Source organism: Zalophus californianus, chromosome 8, assembly GCF_009762305.2.
Source record: "Zalophus californianus isolate mZalCal1 chromosome 8, mZalCal1.pri.v2, whole genome shotgun sequence".
Lineage (NCBI taxonomy): Eukaryota > Metazoa > Chordata > Mammalia > Carnivora > Otariidae > Zalophus > Zalophus californianus.
This window is the reverse complement of record NC_045602.1, coordinates 16,639,234-16,659,825: the sequence shown is the minus strand read 5'-3', so window position 1 is coordinate 16,659,825 and position 20,592 is coordinate 16,639,234. Positions and strand designations below refer to the sequence as shown.

The following is a 20,592-nucleotide window of genomic DNA, read 5'->3' as shown; positions in this document are numbered from 1 at the left end:
CCAGATGGCTTGTGCAGTGAGAAGACAAGCAGATGGTGGTTCTCTTTCACAACAGATCTTTAGTCATATTCTGAAACCCCGTTTGTCCATACTGTATGGAAGAAACAATAAAACAGTGGGTTATCCCTTAAGAAAACTTCTCATCAAAGTATGTTTTTTATTATAGATAATTCGCTCCTTTCTGCTCTTTCCAACAATTGAGCGAATAGCTGAGTCACCAAATGGCAGGATCGCCACTCCACTTCTGTGCTGGTTTCGATATGCTCTCTATGTTTTTGCCTACCTTCTACTTAAACCATGGCCTGAGAAAATCAAGTCCTTTGTGATCAGAACTGGCCTTCGAATGATGAACCTGCAGAGCGAATTTTCAGTTCTGAATATATTAGAACCATTCTGCCTTGGTAAGCACATTTTAAAATGTGTATGTTTTTCCATCTCTTTGTGTCTTCCTCACTTTCTTTCTTAAGTTTCTATAGTTTTCAGAGTACAGATCTTTTACCTCTTTGGCTAGGTTTATTCCTAGGTATCTTGTGGCTTTTTGGTGCAATTATAAATGGGATCGATTCCTTGGTTTCTCTTTCTGCTGCTTCATTATTGGTGTATAGAAATGCAAACAGACTTCTGTGCAGTGATTAAAAGAATGAAGTCTTAACTGACTTGCCATTTGCAACTACATGGATGGAACTAGAGTATTATGTTAAACGAAACAAGTCAGAGAAAGACAAATACCATATGATTTCACTCGTGTGGAACTGAAGAAACAAAACTGATGAACATAGGAGAAGGGAAGGAAAAATAAAATAAAGAGAGGGAGAGAAACCATAAGAGACTCTTGACTATGGGCTAATTGGGTGATGAGCGTTAAGGAGGGCACTTGATGTAATGAGCACTGGGTATTATATGTAACTGACAAAACACTAAATTCTACCAATAAAACTAATAATACTCTATGTTAACTAACTTGTATTTAAATAAAATCTAAAAAATAAAATTTAAAAATAAAAGAAAGGAAAAATAAAATGTATATGTTTATTCTAGTATCAGAAAGTGGTAAGAGAATAACCTCAGACAGTTGGTGAATATTGAGCAAGGAATTATTTGTTGGTTTCTTTCTCCCAAAAGCTAAAAAAAAAAACAAAACTAGACATAGAAGGTTTAATTTTAATTTTCATCAAGCTTTAATTTAAAACTTATCCTTCTGATTCTCCACTCTAGCTATCAGATGGTGGGAAAAACTCTGTATATAGTATATATGGAATCTTTATAGGAATCCAGGGTGCACCCTGTTAGTCCAGTGTGAGAACTTAGGAGAAACCAACCAAGGAAACCAGGCCCAATATTCCTGTAGATTGAACAGGCAGTGCTTTTATTTTCCTCTTTAAATGTTTTTGAAGGGGTTTAAATGATAAAAGTAATAAATAATGGTCATGGTAATACAACACTGGGTGTTGTGCTGATTATATTTTCTGAATGTGCCAGGAAATATTTGCTACTTTACTTTTTGGCTCCAACCTTGGTTTTTAAATGTAATCTACCTTTTTAGTTTATAGTAATTAGAATATTTATAAATCATTTTCATAGTAAAATAATCCTTTCTTAAATGAAGAGGGGGGAATCAGAGGGGGAGACAAACCATGAGAGACTGTGGACTCAGAAACAAACTGAGTTCTAGAGGGGAGGGGGGTGGGGGATGGGTTAGCCCGGTGATGGGTATTAAAGAGGGCACGTACTGCATGGAGCACTGGGTGTTATGCGCAAACAATGAATCATGGAACACTACATCAAAAACTAATGATGTAATATATGGTGATTAACATAACATAATAAAATTAATAAAAATAAATAAATAGATAATCCTTTCTTAATCTATACCTCAAAAGGTTATTGTAGGATTAAATATAATATATGCAAAGTATCTAATATTTTATTTATAATAAGCCTTCAGTGAATGATATAACAACAGTTGCAGCAGCAGCTAATGGCACTGTTCTAAGCTTTTACTTGTAGTCCTCAGAGCTAATCAGGTTTGGGTATTTTGCTATCACCATTTTACAGATGAAGATACAGAGAAGTTACATGATTTGCGCCATCATACAACTAGTGGGTAGTGTTCAAACTTTGGCAATCTACCACTATGCTAAAACTTCCTTTTACCATAACTGCTACTATCATCTTTTTGCCCTAGTTGATCATAAAGGCAGGACTCCCGAATAAAGCTTACCATGCTCACCTGCGTTAAGAGTGCCACACTATCATGTACGTAATGAATCTAGAAACAAGTCACAGCCCTGTTGTACAGCTACAGATTGGTTGTATGAGGTATTTTTTCCAAATATGTAGTAAGAAAAATATATTCTGTATTTGTAGATTTTTGTCTGTTCCATACTCTCTCCAACCCCCATTCTTTATTATAGACTTAGCATAGCAGTGGAAGAAGATGAGATAGGAAGAAGGGAAGCAGGGCTAAGGACAGTTATAAAAACCACCAATGACCAAAGTTGGAGAGGCCCCTTAAAGATGTGGTCCGGCCCCTTATCCTTCCCTCCTATTATAGAAGAGAAAGAGATGCCCTAAGTGAGGAAGGCATTGACTGCAAGTCAGAAATCCTTTCCCTGTCTGGTTCTTGGTCATTGATCAGACCAAAAGTTAGACTTGATGATTTCTAAGGACCAATACACCTTTAGAAATTATTTGAGACCAAATGGAAGTTACTTGAAATTGTAGCAAATGTATATAAAATTACTCTACATATACTTCAATAAATCATTTTATTTCCCTAGATATAAAATAAAAATAGAAATAGAAGGTTTAATTTTAATTTTCATCAAGCTTTAATTTTAAAACTTATCCTTCTGATTCTCCACTCTAGCTGTCAGATGGTGGGAAAAATTCTGTATATAGTATATACGGACTTTTTATAGGAATCCAGGGGGCCCCTGTTAGTCCAGTGTGAGAACTTAGGAGAAACCAGCCAAGGAAACCAGGCCCAATATTCCTCTAGGGTGAACAGGCAGTGTTTTGGTATTTTTTTTTTACCCTATAGAGGAGATTATAAAAAGCATTTTCCAGTTAGGAACTCCATCTTCCAAGGAATTCTGCTTCCAGGAAAATGGAATGGATGTACTTTTCCCTGCTTTTCCTACTAAGTACCAAAACCCCTGCATATTCAGTAACATGGAGGAAGACGAGAGAAAGAACACAAGAGAAACAAAAAATAGAACAAACAGAAAACAAATAATAAAATGGCATAGAAGCTCTAACATACCAATAATTACATTACATGTAAATGGTCAAAATACACCAATTAAAAAACAAAGATTGGCAGAGTGGATTAAAAAACATTTCCTAAGTATATGCTGTCTTCAGACATCCCAGTTCAAATATAATTATATAGGTAGATTGAAAGTAAAAGAATGGGAAAAGATACATCATGTAAACATTAATCAAAAGGAACCAGGAATGACTGTATTAATATTAGATAAAATAGACTTCAGAGCAAAGAAAATTACGAGGGACAGAGAGGGACATTGCATAATAATAATAAAAGGTTCGGTCTACCAAGAAGACCGAGGACATAGCAATCCTAAACGTGTGTGCACCAAACAAGAGAGCTGCAAAATATATGAAGCAAAGCCGATAGAACTGAAAGGAGTAATGGACAAATCCCCAATTACAGTTGGGTACTTAAGCACACCTCTCTCAACAGTTGATAGAACAAGACAAAATTAGCAAGGGTATAGAAGAATTCAGCCACAGTATCAACCAACAGGATTTAATAGACTTTAATAGAACACTTCACCCAAAACATCTGAGTTTCAGATAGGCATTAGATAGGCAGCCACCTGTGCTTTTCTTATACCTCCTTAGAAATATTTTCTAAACCCAAACCAGGACATGGAGTATATGAAAGTTTTATTTGTTTTTCTATATATGTTTAGTGACTATGTAACACATATGACATATAGTAAAGTGTTTAATGTTTTTAACTAAAAGAGGTAATTATATAAAGGTATTTTCCAATTTTTCTACACCAGAGTTCTAAGCACCCTCTTTGAGAAGTGGGCTGATTAAGCTGCACATAAGAGAAGGGAATCATCCATCCACCTGTAGCAGTTGGCCTCCTGCTGTGTCTTCCAGAGGACCCCAAGTGCAGGCATCAAGAAACAAGATAGTTCGGACATGACACACTACCCTCCTTGGCTCAAGGCAACCAGAGCCTTCCAGCCACATTGCTGCTTGGGGAGCCCTGGGATTCCTTTTCCACACAACCACTGTAGAGTGATACTATGTACAAATTAGACTCTAGACTGAGCTCCCAGCTGCCTTGCTTCATTTCTGTGCCAAACAACGAATCTGCAAACAAACTTTTGGAGCACAGGTCTGCTATTTCTGCCATCCTTCCTTCCCTGATTCTCTATCCTCTTTGTTCTAGATCTGGCCTTCTGATGTTCAAGTGAGCCGTACTTCAGGGGTCTTTTTCCCCATTACCCACTTGGTCTGTGTACCTTGGGTAAAGGCAAAGCACGCAAAAATTACTTGTCTTTTTTCTTTGGGTTCTTGGTTCGTGGTTTACATGGGTCTTAATTAAGTCTCCTGGTAGTGACCCTAGGCTGATCCTTAACCGATCATTTCAGTCATCCTAGCCACCTCTTCCTGCCTGTCTCCTTGGGATCCCACATCACCCTTGTCTCCTCTTGCAACAAGTACCCCGGGAACTGCCTTTGCCCGGGCTTGCCCTGGCTATCCCTTAGGTGATTCCCATTACCTTGCTTACTATAAAAGGAAGACGGTCTCAGGTGAGCAAGACCAATACTCATAAGACCTGGGCTTTTGCAAATGATTAGTGGGCTCCTGCCGAGCTTGTATCCTATGAATGGTGAAGGTAATCAGTATTCAAACCAACCCACTTGAGTCAGAAGGTATGATTTTTAGGTTATACAAAGGGCTCACCAAGGGAAAGGAAGACTGGCTCCAAGATCATTCTCAGTGGTCTGTGCCATCCGTGACATCCCCTGCAGACCTGTTTCTCTGGCTTTCCTGTCATCTAGACAGTGACCTTTAACACACCCGCTTGACTTTTAGGAAGCCTTGCAGTGTTTGCACATTATGTAATGTCTGTGCTCCAGTAAAAATCTCACAGAAACAAACGGAGGAAGTTTGCTAGTCCAAATAGTGGATAATAAATCCTGCCCTATCTAGATAGACACTGATTTTCTGTATCCTTTAGTTTATACACATATTTTTTTGTTGTAGTAAGGTCTGAAAAATTCAAGGAACCAAAATATTCAAGTATTTCAAATGCTATTGCACTTTTGGCAAAGAGGGCACTTCCTATAGGCTGGGAGTCTACGCATTAGCCTTCTTCAGCAGATTGAGGGAGTGAAACATCACTTCCTACCCAGCATTCAAAGAGTACCCTGATTCTAGTTAGCATACTTTATGAACTGTACCACCATGTTCATCAGATCAATTTACGTAATTAGATTGTTTTAAATGTTGTTTTTAAAGAAAATATATGGGTTTTTTTTAGTTTAATTTTAATTCTGGAATGTTTGCTACTGCATATTTTCTTTACAATAGATGTTCTTCTGTTTCATAAGAAATAGACTTTTCACTGAGACAGCTAAGTTGGATCTCTTGATCAAAGCTAAAAGCAAATATATTTTAGCTTAGCAATATCACAGGTCAAGATAATTAAAAAATATTCTAGGGCCTTTTCATTAGTTAGGCCAAATTCATGTTTTAATTCCTTTCAGTTACCTATCTAGAAAATCATAGTGCAAAGGGCATTCCTGGTAGGTTCTGTTACTTTGTTGCATACATTCTTATAAAAAAAAAACTTTCATTATCTTTCCTTTCCTTGATCTATATGGAAATAACTGTTTTAAACATTTACAGTGATATGAAAAGAATACATTTCTTCTCAAAATATTTTTAACTCAGTCTCAGAATAATTTTTTGAGTAAGACAAAACCAGATTCCCATGTTACCTATTCTCTCATTTATGTGTGTAGCTTAGAAAAATCTATTGTTAAAAAGCAACTGCAGCTTTAATAATTCATGGAAATTTAGCCTAAAATGCAACATGACAGAAAAGTTTTGTGTATGTGTATGTGGTCGGTATTAGGATTTAGGACAAAAGGTGATTGGATACAACACTAGAATATCATCTCAGATTTAGAATTCAATGATTCAATGAAAGTTTTACTATATTTTTCTAAAGAAATTTATATGTATATATTATCTGCTACTCTAAAAAGTTGTATTATTCCCCCCCCAAAAAAAATCATACACCTTGAGTTGTGTTTTTCCCTTTGGTGAACTCAGCATCACAGAGGTAAGATGATCTGTTTGCAGACTAAACGGATGGTTATAATAACCAGTATAATGGCAAAATCAAACGAACAGGGGCATTCTACTGTGAAACCTTACAGGAGGCTCTAGATTACCTGTCACCAAACCAGCAAGACAACTTGGCTTCCAGTCCCCAAGTTCTACCTCGGAAAACTGTGTGCGTACACTCACTGTGGGTGTACCTCCCTCTGCATTTTCCCTCACTGCTGAGACCAGTGCTTTATGAGGCCTAATTTTTGGTCAGTCTCAACAGAATCTCTTAGACTCTCCCTATTCCCTGCAGTGATTTGTGCTAGTCTTATACCAGTACCTCCCAGCTCAGCTCACCAGTGTCCGTGTGCGTCTGCCTTCAGTTCTGGTCTCCACTGTAATGTCAGCTCGTGCAGCACTTCAAGGAAAGCAGCAGGTTTTTCCTTCTGGCCACCACTCCCCCACATCCCCCCAAAAAACGAACACCAGCTCAGTCTCTTCCCATTTCATTTAACAACGCTTACTGACATCTGCCATGAACCAAGTACTCAGCTACGCCCTGAAAAGAATAGTAAATGAAATAAAGCTCCTGCCTTTAAGCTCACTTCCAGCATGGCAAGGGAGACAAATGTGAAGAATTGTCATCTGTCACAGGGCTATCATAAGAACAGATGCCCAGCATGAGTGGTGCCAATAAAGGAGAAATCAGTTCTACCTAGGTAAGGAAGGGAGAAGAAGACAAATGAATTTGGACTTGAAGATGAGTTGGGATTTTTCCAGAAAGACAGAATAGCATCAAGATAGGTGATGGAGTTCAGCAGAAAGCAGTTTTCCGTCATAAATTATGTGTACTTGGAGAACTTAGTGATGCCATCTGACCTGTGAGCTGAAAGTCCTACTGGTCTTCCAACGTCAGCCCCCACTCCTTTCTTTCCAATCGCCACTCTCCTGCGAGGGGAAGTCCTGTAGTGATACTTGAACACTAAGCAGGTTTCAGAAGATACAGTAGTAAATAGAATAGAATATTAGACTCCTCAGTGAGTTTTCTTATACCTGTATTTAGATTTGTAATGGGAAAAAAGTAAACAATTCATTCACATTCTTCTAAATCATTCTCTTTCCTTCATGTTCATGTTTTTGTTTCCATTACTCCTGCCCCTGGATATTTCCTTCACTGTGGTGCTTGAAACTCTGAATTCTGCTGGGTTTCCAGGAATGCTGTTGACAGTCATTGCCAAGAGAAATGTGTTTTCCCCTTAGGAAATTACATGTCCATTTGGTATTATTATTTCTGACCACTGTGTTGTGTTATGAGCATTTCTGAGGAATGAAAAAGATGGCTTCCTTGGAGCAATTACTGGAAAGGAACTGCTATATTACTTTCTTTAAAGTATACTTAGATCAGAAATTATCAGGGGGAAAAAAAGAATAGAAATAAAGACAGGGTGAGGTACATTCCCTGATTAAAAAAAATTACTTTTAGAAATATAAAATTCCTTATAAATTATTTGAATTTTTAAGTTGTTTCTGATTCAGGAATAACACTACAGAAAAGTGATTAAAACATGAATGTTTTTACCTCCATGAATTATCCCAAAGTAAACTCCCATGTAACTCCCACCCAGCTCAAGAGTCACTGTTGCCTTGATCTCAAAAACCTCCCTTATGGCCCTGCACATCCAAAAATCCACTTCTGAGCTCATTTGGGTTGTTGACAAAGTCCAGTTTATGTGACTTTATGACTCAGGTACTCACTGTCTTGCTGTGAGCCAGGGGTCCCTCTCAGCTCTAAGAGGTCACTCTTCGTTCCCTTCCACATGAACTCCAGCTTCAAACCAGCAGTGGTACTTCTAATCCTTTTAGCACTTTGAATCTCTGACTGCCTCTTCTCCCACCAGCCAGAGGAAAACTCAGATTTTGAAAGACTTGTGTGATTTGGTTGGGCCCACCAGGATAATCATTCTTAAAGTCATCTCTGCTGTATAACATAACCTACTCATGGGGGTAAGATGTCATCAGATTCACAGGTGACACCCACACTCAAAAGGGAGGAGACTGTAGAAAGGCAAGGATTATTTGTGTCAGCTTAGAATTCTGCCTACCACAGACCACTGTTTTCTGCTGCTCTAAATGCTACCTCTGTCAAAAACCCAATATCCATATATGTGTAGTCATTTCTGGAAGAGTTTATATAAAATCAGTATTATTTCTTCCTTAAATGTTTGGTAGAGCAGACCAATGAAGTCCTCTTACCCTGGAGTTTTCTTTGTGAAAAGGCTTTAAATTATAAATTTAGATAAAAGACTTTTCAGGTTATCTGTTTGTTTTCAAGTAAGCTTAAAATTTGTGACTTTGTTCGTTTTATTTCATTTGTTGAATTTCTTGGCATAAAGTTGTTTAACAAGATTACCTGATTATCCTTTTGGCGTCTGTAAGATCTTTAGGGTGTCACTTCTCTTTCCTGATATTGAAAATGTTTTCTATCTCATGTCTTCTCATGTATTTTTTTTTTCCTGATCAGTCTGGTTAAAGGCTTATCAATTTTACTGAATTTGTTCTTGGTTTCATTTATTTTCTCAGTTGTTTTTCTGCCTTCTGTTTCACTAATTTCTGCTATGAATATTATTTACTTTATTCTCCCTACTTTGGAGTTAATTTTCTAGTTTCCTACAGTGGAACTGAGGTCATTCATTTGAGATATTTTTCCATTTTTAAAATAGGTTTTTAGTGCTTTATAAATTGCTCTCTAAATACTACTGTGGTCATGTCCCACAAATTTGGATATGATGTGTTTTTATTTTTATTCACTTCACAATAGTCTCTTATTTCCCTTTAGATTTCTTCTTTGACCCAGGGATTATTTCGAAATGGGTTATTTCATTTCTATATATTTGGCGATTTTCCAGGTATCTTTCTGTTATTGATTTCTAATTTAGCTCCATTATGGCAAGAGAAAATGTTTTATATGATTTTAATTGATACATGTTTTATGGACCAGGATGTGACTTGACTTGGGAAATGCTTTGTGGATACTTGAAAAGAATATATATTCTGTTCTTGTTGGGGAGACTGTTCTGTAGATGTCGCTTAGGTCAAGTTGATTGATGGTGTCATTTTCTGTATCCTTACTGACTTTCTTTCTTACTGTTCTCATCAATTATTAGAAGATGAGTGTTGAAATCTCCAACTGTATTTGTGGATTTATCTGTTTCTTTTTATATTTCTATTAGTTTTTACTTCACATATTTTGAAGTTCAAACATATTAGGTGCATAAACATTTAGGACTTTTATACATTCCTGATGAATTGACCCTTTATCTCTGGTAATATTCTTGTCTCTGAAATCCAGTTTTTCTGATATTAATATAGTCATTCCACCTTTCTTTGGGCTAATGTTAGCATGATGTATCTTTTTCCATTTTTTAACTTTTAGCCTATTTATGTCTTTATATGAAAGATCCATTTCTTGTAGGCAGCAAATAGTTGAATCTTGCTTTCTTACCCACTCTGCCTTTTTATTCGAATGTTGAGACAATTTATATTTAATGTAGTTATGAATTGGGCTGGCTTAAATCTGTAATCCTGACATATATTTTCTATTTGTCTCCTATGTTCTTTGTTCCATTTTTGCTTTTTTCCTACCTTCCTGTGAATCAGTTGGGTATTTTTTATGGTTTCATCTCCTTTATTGGCTTCTTAGTCATTCTTTGTTTTGCTGTGTCAGTGGTCACTTTAGGATTTACAGTGAACACCTTTAACTTTTACAGTCTTCAAATGATATTATACCACTTGAAGTATGCCATAAGAAACTCAACAACAGTGAGCCCTTTCTCCCTCCTAGCATTTGTGATACTGTTGTCATATATTTACTTCTTTGATATGTTATTACTGTTTTCGATTAAACAGTCAATCGTCTTATAAAGAGATATAAATAACAGAGAAATGTATTTTAAATTTACCCACATAATTACTGTCTGATGTCCTTTATCTCTTTGTGTAGACACAATTTCCATCAGATATCATCTTCTTGCTTTAAGTATTTCTCATAACATTTCTTGTAATTCCACTGATAGTTAATTCTTTCAGCTTTTGTATGTCTGGAAATGTATTTTCTCCCATTTTTGAAAGCTATTTTCACTGACTATAGAATTCTAGATTGGCAAGCTTTCCCCTTTTGTTACTTTAGAAATGTTCCTCCATTGTCTCCTAGTTACATCATTTCAAGAAGAAATCTGCTGTCATGTTAACTCTTAGTTCCTCTGTATGTAATACAGTTGACCCTTGAACAATATGAGGGGTGGGACACCAACCCCCTGTGCAGTCAAAAATCTGTGTATAACTTTTGCCTCTCCAAAAATTTAACTATTAATAGCCTACTGTTGATCAGAAGCCTTACCAATAACATAGTCAATTAACACATGCTGTGTATGTTGCATTTTTATATACTGTATTCTTACAATAAAGTAAGCTAGAGAAAAGAAAACATTATTGAGAAAATCATAAGGAAGAGGAAATACATTTACAGTACTGTCCTGTATTTATCAGAAAGAATCCATGTATAAGTGGGCCCACACACTTCAAACCCATGTTGTAAAGGGTGAACTGTATACCATTTTTCTCTATCTACTTTTAAGATTTTCTCTTTATCATTAGTTTGCAGCCATTCATTATATACTTTGGTATAGTTTTCTTCATGGCTCTTGTACTTTGGGATTCTTTGAGCTTCTTGGATTTGTGGGTTTATGGTTGTAATATTTTAATATTTTTTCAGGTATTTTTTCTGTACCTCCCTCCTTCAGGGACTCCAGTTACATGGTATATGATGTATGACACCACTCTGAAGTTCACCTGTGGTTCACTGAGGTTCTGTTCTTCCCCTTGCCACCCCCCCACCCCAGTTTCTTTCTCTCTTTGTTTCCTTTTGGATAGTTTCTATTGCTATGTCTTCAGTTCACTAATTTTTCTTTTATGATATCTACTCTGCTGTTATCCCATCCAGTGTATTTTTCATCTCTAGAAGTTTGATATGAGTCTTTCTTATATCTTCCCTAATTCTGTTTAACATGCTCAATATTTCTCACCTCTCAAATATATGGAATAGGTTATAAAACTTTCAATATCTCTGAATACCAATTTTTTAAAAATAGCCTAATTTTGATATAATTAAAATGCAATAAAACTCCCTCTTCAGTGGTTGTTTTTTAGTATATTCTCAGAGTAATGCAACCTTGACAACTATCTGACTTTAGAATATTTTGATCACCTCAAAAAGAAACCCCATGCCTATCACTCCCCATTTCCACCTTCCCGCAGTCCCTGACAACCACTAATCTACTTTCTCTCTCAATGTATTTGCCTATAGTGGACATTTAACATAAAAGGAATTATACAGTACGTGGCCCATTGTGACTTGCTTCTTTCATTTAGCATGGTGTGTCCAGGATTCATTCATGTTGTAGCATGTATCAGTACTTCATTATTGCTCAATAATATTCATTTTATGCATATTTTGGTTTTCCATTCATCAGTTGATGACCATACAGATTGTTTCTACTTTTTGGTTATCATGGACAATGTTGCCGTACACATTCACATCAAATTTTGTGTGGACCTCTGTTTTCAGTGTTCTTGGGTTTGTGCCTACAAATGGAATTGCTGGATATATGCAGTAACTCTATATTTAACATTTTGAGCAGCTGTCAAACTATTTTCCAAAGTGCCTGTACCAATTTACAGTGCCACCCACAATGTATGAGGGCTTCAGTTTCTCTGCATCCCTGTCAACACTGGCTTTTGTTTGTCTTTTTTCTTGTAGCCATCCTGTTAGATGTGATGTGATATGACACTGGTTTTGATTGCATTTCTTTGATGACTAATGATGTTGAGCACCTTTTCACACACTTATTGGCCATCTGTACTTCTTCTTTAGAGTAAAGCCTATTCAAATCCTTTGCCCATTTTTATTTTTATTTTTTTAAGATTTATTTATTTCAGACAGAGAAAGGGAGTGCATGCAAGCATGGGGGTGAGGAGCAGAGGAAGAGGGAGAGAGAAACTCAAGCACACTCTGAGCTGAGTGTGTGGAGCCCAATGCAGGGCTCAAGCTCATGACCCTGAGATCACAACCTGAGCCGAAACCAAGAGTTGGACACTTAACTAACTGTGCCACTAGGCACTCCCTTTTGCCCATTTTTAATCAAGTTTTATATAAAGAGTTCTTTATATATTCTGGATACTAGATCCTTTTTGGATATACGATTTTTTTTTCATTCTGTGGGCTGTCTTTTCACTTTCTTGATGGGGTCCTTTAAAGTGCAAACGGTGGTAATTTTTATGAAAACCAGTTTATTTTTCCTTTTCTCACTTGTGCTTTTAGTGTCATGTCTTAGAACCCATTGTCTCATCTGAGATCACAAAGATTTATTCTTATATTTCCTTCTGAGACTTCTGTAGATAGATTTAATTGTTAAATTAAGGACTGTGATCCATTGTTAATTAATTTTTGTATGTGGTATAAGGTAGTGGTCCAGCTCATTCTTGTGTGTATGTATATCCAGTTTTCCCAGCACCATTACTTGAATGTTTACCAATTTTATTATCTTTGTCATTTTGGAGTCAGTTTTAACTATTTTTTTCCCTTATTTTGGGTTGTATTTTCTTGCCTTGCATGTTTGATAACTGTTTATGGTATGCTTTACATTGTTAATTTTACCTTTTTGGGTGCTGGATATTTTTGTATTTATGTAGATGTTCTTGAGCTTTGTTACAGGACAATTATGTTATTTGGAAATAGTTTGATACTTTCTGTTCTTGCTTTTAAGCTCTGTTAGTTGGTTGCAAGACACATTTAGTTTAGGGCTAATTTTACCCCACTACCAAGGCAAAACTTTTCCAAGTTCTATAGTTGGTACACCATGAATTACGAGATTTTCCTACTAGGCCGGTAGGAACAATAAGTACTCCCAGTTTGGGCATTGTTCCCTCCAAGTCCTTTCAGGTGGTTCTTTCCCCAGCTTCTGGTGGTGTCCGACATGATAGTGCCAATTAGTACTTAGCTGGAGCTGAAGAGGAACCCTCTGCTGATCTCTGGAGCTTCCTCCCCACCCCCTCTTTCGGCAGCTCTCTCCCCTCCACTACTCTGCCCTACAAAACCAGGGCACTGACCTCCCCAGAATACCAGCTCGGCCTCCTTGTTTTACAGTGTGTCTAGAATTTGTTTGAATCAACAGTGGTAAAGTGACAGGCATGGAGAACTGCCTTTGGAGTAAGAGTTTATTACCTACAGTTCCCAGGAGGAGACAGGGTAGAAGGAAGGCATGAGGAAAGTGCAGGATGCCAGGGGCCACCTTGTTTGGATGGAGAGATTATTGACACTGATTAATTCCAGACAGCAATAGAAAAAAATACAAGTTTTCCAAAATTTTAGGTACAGCTAACCACTTGGTGAATAAAAATAGAATTCGTGCTTTCACACTATTTAGTGAAAAGAAATTTTTAAGAGATAGTAAAGGGGCATGTGGCTGGCTCAGTCAGAAGAGCGTGCGACTCTTGATCTTAGGGTTGTGAGTTCAAGCCCCATGTTGGGTGTAGAGATTACTTAAAAAAAATAAATGAACTTTAAAATAAATAGGAGAAAAAAACATCATTCACACTAAAGGGAGTAGAAAGGAGAGTTGGAAATCAAAAGAAAGCAAAAGCATATACAAAACAGGATGACGAGTCAGACCAGATCTCTCTTATATTAATATATGTGACTGTGTTAAGTCCCTTTATTTAAGAGATACTTTCAAATTACATTTTTAAGGAGGTCTGCTTATGATTTCAAGAGACATACTTAAAACGAGAAAAGATTGAAAAATAAAGAAAAGGACACATATACTAGGCAGATGATGACAGAAAAGCAGGCAAAGTGACAATAATATACCAATCAAAATGGAACCCAAGGCACACAGCATTTAATGAAAATTTGCAGACCAGTCTAAGAAAGCCACATAAATTCACATTGTCTCTGATTCTCTTTCTCTTTCTCCGATATGTGACATCTTGAAAGGGAGAGGGTCAACTTTGCTCAGTATGCAGTCAGTACAATGGAACTAACCCTCAGTAAAAACTCTTTAGGGAGCCTTTAAACCTATTTTAAAATAAACATTCATTTTAGTTGTAACTTTAAAAAATAAATAAAGGGTCAGGAAAGTTTCACATTAGTAACTGCATGCAGTTTCCCTGGTATACATGATTTAGCTGTAGAAGTGTGTGCTTTTAATCCTTAAATCACAGGGGCGCCTGGGTGGCTCAGTTGTTAAGCGTCTGCCTTCGGCTCAGGTCATGATCCCAGGGTCCTGGGATCGAGCCCCACATCAGGCTCCCTGCTCCGCGGGGGGCCTGCTTCTCCCTCTCCCACTCCCCCTGCTTGTGTTCCCTCTTCGGCTGTGTCTCTCTCTCTGTCAAATAAATAAATAAAATCTTTAAAAGAAAAAAAAAAAATCTTAAAAAAAAAAGAAACCTTACAATCCTTAAATCACAAAAACACATTGATCGGGCACACCGTACACCATCAGCTGTGGCGGCCAACGTTAAGCAGTCCTGTCACTGCTGTGTGTCACTGTCGAGAAAGGCAGGTGAGGGGGACATACCTCTCTTGGCCTCTGTGACACCTCACATCAGACAGTGCTTGCTGCAAGGAAAAGGGGGAACAGGAATTAAATCCAATTAATTTGACATTTGTGACGTTTGTGTTCGTTCTCTGTATTCTAAGTGTTTGACTCTTTTTTCTAAATGTAGCTAACGCTGCCTACCTTGGGGGCCAAGAAATGATGAAGGTGGTGAAGAGAGACAACGAAACCATAAAGGCATACTTACCTAAGGTAATCACTTTGGTGCTGCAAGGAAGTAAGTAGATGGGCGGAAATATTTACTGAGCATGAAGTGCTAGAATTGGTTAAGAGTCTGTAAGACCTCAGGGTTTGTAGATTTCACATAGAGTTCTACTTCTAGTTCAAATAAGGCAGTTCTTGAAAGTTGCATAGGAAGTCAGTAAAGCTGACTGTACACTTCAGTATATACTTAAATAAAGTTTACCACCTGTTTTTGTTAGGTTTGTTTCTAGAATCAGTGCTTCTGTCTAGGGTCTTATGCTGAGGAGATCTCAATAATATTTATTGAATAATTGAGTTATATCAAAATGTGAGTAAAACACTGGACAAGAACTAACATCACTATGACCTGTTGACTCAGCCTGTCTTTCTTTATTCTCCAGTGCATTAGAACAGGAATGTTCAGCTCTGACACCAAGACCAGATTTCTATACAAGGAGGTGCAGAAGGGCAAAGATTGAAATATTTAGCATTTGGGAGTTAACTGCTCCAAATGTTAGCATCTTTTTTTATTTTATTTTATTTATTTATTTCAGAGAAAGAGAGAGAGAGCATGGGCAGGGAGAGGGGCAGAGGGAGAGGGAGAAGCAGACTCCCCGCTGAGCAGGGACCCTGATGGGGGGTTTGATCCCAAGACCCCAGGATCATGACCTGAGCCGAAGGCAGACGCCCAACTGACTGAGCCACCCAGGCACCCCCAAATGTTAGAGTCTTACACAAACACATTTGGAAGCACCAGTCTCTGAAACTATGAGGGTACTGTGTTTGAGAATATGTCTAAGAACCCTAGAATTGGTGGCTCTGGTACTCCCATGGCATCATTTGTCTGCTGTCCATTCTGAATAGGATAGAACTGAACTGTCTAAATATGATAGCCACCAGCCACGTGTGGTTCTTTGTGGCTAGTCTGAAAGGAGATGTGCTGTAAGCATAACAGACATATTGGATTTCAGAAACTTAGTACCCATAAGAGAGAAAATATTTTTTATATCGATTACATGTTGAAATGATAATATTTTAGACTATTGGGATAAATAGACTGTTAAAAGTAATTTCATGCATTCTTTTATACTTTTTAATGTAGTTACTAGAACGTTTTAAAGTACGTATGTGCTTATATATTTCTGGGGAGCTGTGCTAATCTGGAATCTAGAGCTTTACAGTCAGTGCTGAGCTGTGACATCTGCAGAGCCCAATGCAGTGAGCCCTGCTGAGTGGTCACCTCTTCCAGGGCCCAAGAACCTACAGTCTGCAAGTCAAATCTCAGATACCCTCCCCTTGGGTTTAGAATGTCTTCATAAACTTTGAGACATTTGACTTCAGCTTGCTACAGTGTTAATTCGTATTTCTAGAACCTCCCAATACAATTATCTTAAAGCAAAAAATATATATGTTCTCTTAAAAAAAATATTTTCAGAATATTGATCTATAGGAGCTTCACTCAGAGAGGACTTTTGAAAATATGTGTTTGACTTATGGCCATAGTGGTCATCTTTTTATAAAACAGCATTTGGCTAGAGATTGAAATTTTGAAGCCAGAAGGAAACCCTCACTAGCTGAATGGGGGAGGTTGGGGCCTCAGAAAAACACTTTCTTCGGGACTTTCAGCTGTTTCCAGTCACTGAAGGATGTAAAAATACAAAAACAGTATTTTATTTTTCAGCTAAATTATAAGTGAATTTGTTTCAAAAATGCATTTAAGCTCTCAAGGCCAGAAGTTCATAAAAACAACTCAATTCCCAGTTAGTAAGATACCCACTTCCAAAATTCACACTTGCAGAATGACTAGACCCATCACATGTCGAAGCCTGTCTTACCACCTGTGGAAGCCAGCTGCTATAAAATACTCATCATTTCTGGATTCTGTTTGTATGTTGTGCTCAGAAAGAGGTCACAAGAAGGTGCTAACTTATTCCTGTCCTAAGTTAAATCCATATGCAAGTGTAATCATTCCCAGATCGAAGTCTGCTTATGGTAACTGTGTCAGGACTGTAAGTTCACTGAAACTTTTAAAAGAGAAATGGGGGTATAATGGTAGATGGCAGGCCATTTCAAGGTTATTATTAACACAGTCACAGGAATAAACTTTTCCAACTACAGAGAATAGTTTTGTTTTGTTTTTTGAGACAGCACTAAAGGGACTTGTGGAACTTGGGAAAGCAAGGCATTGTTTAGTTTAATGATGCAAAACTACCTTGCCATTAATTGATTATCCTTTGTACCAGCTCAGTTTGATCTCTCCACTAGAATAATACAGTTCCAGTTCCTAAGCGAAACGAGGTACAGAGAGACAGGAAGTTTATTGCAACTTTTTGTTTCTGTAATGAAGAAAGAGGAAACATGCTGTAATTTAATATTGGTGAAGGTTGATTCAACAGACGTCCCAGTCTGCTTGAGAAAATAAGGAAACTTGAAAGGGCCCATAGTCTTAGGAAGGTGGTGAGCATTGCCTCCTTCCTTCCAAACAATCCTGATACGTGGTTCAACTTGAAAACCGATTCCCAAGACGAGACATATCCCTTTTTAGATACTCTAGTCAAGGATACTCTGTCCCATTTCAGCCGCAAACATAGGGATTTCAAAAACTTCCTACCTATCCAGGACTGTCCCGTGTGGAGACTCCATGAACCACATATTTTGTTGCAAAAATAAGGTATCTCAATTATTCAACAAATTTTAAAACAGTTCTGAAAAATGTGTCTTTGTGCCATCTAGTCAGGAAGCCACAAGAAAGTCTAAAAGTAGTCTCTCTACTACATCATGTGGATGGCTTTGGGATTCTTTCGGATCCCCTAGAAAACTATCATACCATAATCAGCAGGCTTTGGCTCTACATTCAGATTTTCTACCACTGGATTCCCATTGTCCATGTGAAGAGAACTTTTATCTTCTTGAGGAAAATGGGCCTTTTTAACTCTGAAAAATCCACTGGGCTGATTGCCTGCCTCCCTCCCAGGTCTAGAGACTTTATACACAGTATCAGACAGTTGCATTTATTAGCAGTGCTTCAGTACTACATAAAGTTGTTTCCCTTTCTTGGAGCAAATATACCAGACTCATAGCTGTTTCCAAAAGAGTGTACCATGACCTGTGGCATCATAGATTGTGTTCTGTCTTCACCTGACTGAATCTTACCTGTCCTTTAAAACTTGGCTCCAGGGGCACCTGGGTGGCTCAGTCGTTAAGCATCTGCCTTTGGCTCAGGTCATGGTCCCAGGATCCTGGGATCAAGCCCCACATCGGGCTCCCTGCTCGGCGGGAAGCCTGCTTCTCCCTCTCCCACTCTCCCTGCTTATGTTCCCTCTCTTGCTGTGTCTCTCTGTGTCAAATAAATAAATAAAATCTTTAAAAAAAAATAAAAAGAAAAAATAAAACTTGTCTCCCTTGTCATCTCCAAGAGGCCTTCCCCAGCCCCTGGTTTTGGTTAGATGCCCCTCCTCCAGCTTCCCTGGCTCCCTGTGTAGTTATAATATTGCATTTTTTACACAGTATTTAAGTAGTCAGTTTGCCCCTCTTGTCCACCTACAGGTCAGGAACTATGTTTTTCTCATCTTGGTGTCTCTAAAGACTCAGAACAATTTATGATACCTGCAAAGTTAATAAATAAGTTAATGTATACTAGATGGATGGATGGGGAAGCCATTAGGGTATAGATTCTCAGCCTTTTTTGTGCCAGGGGTCTCTTTGGCCCTCTCATGTATGGACCCCTACTCAGAATAACATTTTTAAGTATGTAAGATAAATACATGAAATTACTACCAAAAAAAGCAATAGTATTGAAGTATAGTTATCACAATAACTTAAAAAAACAAATTTGTGGTATATAGTATGTACACCTTTATTAACACATTAAATAATAAGATAAATAGAATTAAAATTGTAAATGTGTAGCAAGGAGCATAAATAACTTTTTAGTTATCTTCAAGTTTCCTGTGATTTGAAAATTTCCATAATTTTATAGGTAACAAAATATAGGTGTTACTCATACAACTATTGTTTGTTGCCTATATTACTAATTGAAGGAAATATGAAATTATAGTTAGAGGTTAGCAAAAATAAAGATGTCATCTTTTTCCCAAGCAAATTTACATTACCCTTCCCCCACTCACCACATCCACATGAACTCATGTGGACCCATAGACCCCCCCCAGTGAGGAAGCCCTACTCTTGTGACACCAGACAAGGTTGGGCAGCATGGTGGTGTGGCTTGGGGGCTGGCCTGAGAACAAGAAGCCATGAAATGCTACACTAAAAAGATGAGGTTATTTTGAGCTGTTGGGGAGCTAGTGCATGGTTTCAGCAAAGGGGTAATGAGCAGGGTGATATACAAAATGTTTGACCACCGTCTGACATAGCGACTTACCTCTCTAAGCCTGTGCCATCCGTGAACAGCTAGCCAGGTGAGAGCGACCGGTTCACATCAGTCATCCCTAGGAATGTGGCTGGCTTAACAAATGAGAGGGATTATTGGGGGGGGGTGTGTGGAAAATACTGGAACAGAGGGAAATCTGAGATAGGGAGATCATCCAGAAGGCTTTTACAAGGACCGAGGCAGTGGATGGGGGCGGAGAGGAGGTGGGATAGGGGGAGAGTGAGGAGGTAGAACCAGAAGCACTTGCACTAATAGGACACCAGAGAATGAGAAGGAGGAGTCTCAGGTTGTGTTTCCCTACGTAGACTGGTAACAAGGTAGGGAATGGGGGAGAAGTACCGGCAAGTCATGGCAGGTGGTGGAGAAACTAGGTCATGGGGGCACCTTGTTTGAGACACCTGTGGGACTCCCAAGCGGACACATGTCTGGCGGGCAGCTGGACATACGGGCGTGAAGCTTAGAATGGTGGTCGGGGTGGAATTTCGATTTGGATATAATGAGGATAGACTCGAAGCCATGAGCCTGGGTAACAGTAACAAAAGGGAGTCGTATATGGAGAGAAGACATCTACAGATTGATCCTTGGGAGCACAGCTCACAAGGTTGAGAGGAAGTAGAGGAGCTAATGAACAAGACAGGAGTGGAGGGGGAGGGGTGGGAATGAGAACCAGCAGAGAATAAACCCAAGTAAGAGAATCAGCTGTACCTTTTCGCCACCCCAGTCCCAGTTCTTTGGGGAACCCCTGGGGTATGTTCTGCTTTATGAGCCACCTGGTGTGTCTGAGGCAAATAGGTTAGCATTCCCTTGTTCTGTCATTGTTCTAAACTGTAAGGGAATGTATGTCTCACTCACAGAAAAGTGAATTAGTGTTTGGTTTAGAAACTTGAAGTTTTCATTTAAAACTCACTTAGGAGGGAAATTCTAAACTGCCGTGACCATCTCTGGCCTAGGCGTATGGAAACAGCTGGTCTGTGCTACTGCCAGACCGAATCTGAACACCCCTGTCAGTCGGCAGGGGTCTCA

General features: G+C 38.3%; 1 protein-coding gene across 3 annotated transcripts in view; it reads left to right on the top strand.

Annotated features, from left to right (window-relative positions):
- The window catches only part of LDAH (lipid droplet associated hydrolase), a 109,028-nt gene that overhangs the window by 75,108 nt on the left and 13,328 nt on the right, over positions 1–20,592 (top strand). For 2 of the 3 annotated variants that reach the window (XM_027622501.1, XM_027622500.1), the window contains exons 5-6: positions 167–401; positions 15,106–15,188. In XM_027622501.1, coding sequence (XP_027478302.1) covers positions 167–401; positions 15,106–15,188 — 318 coding nt within the window. The remainder of the gene's footprint in view (positions 1–166; positions 402–15,105; positions 15,189–20,592) is intronic. The other variant, XR_003524691.1, reaches the window with a different exon arrangement.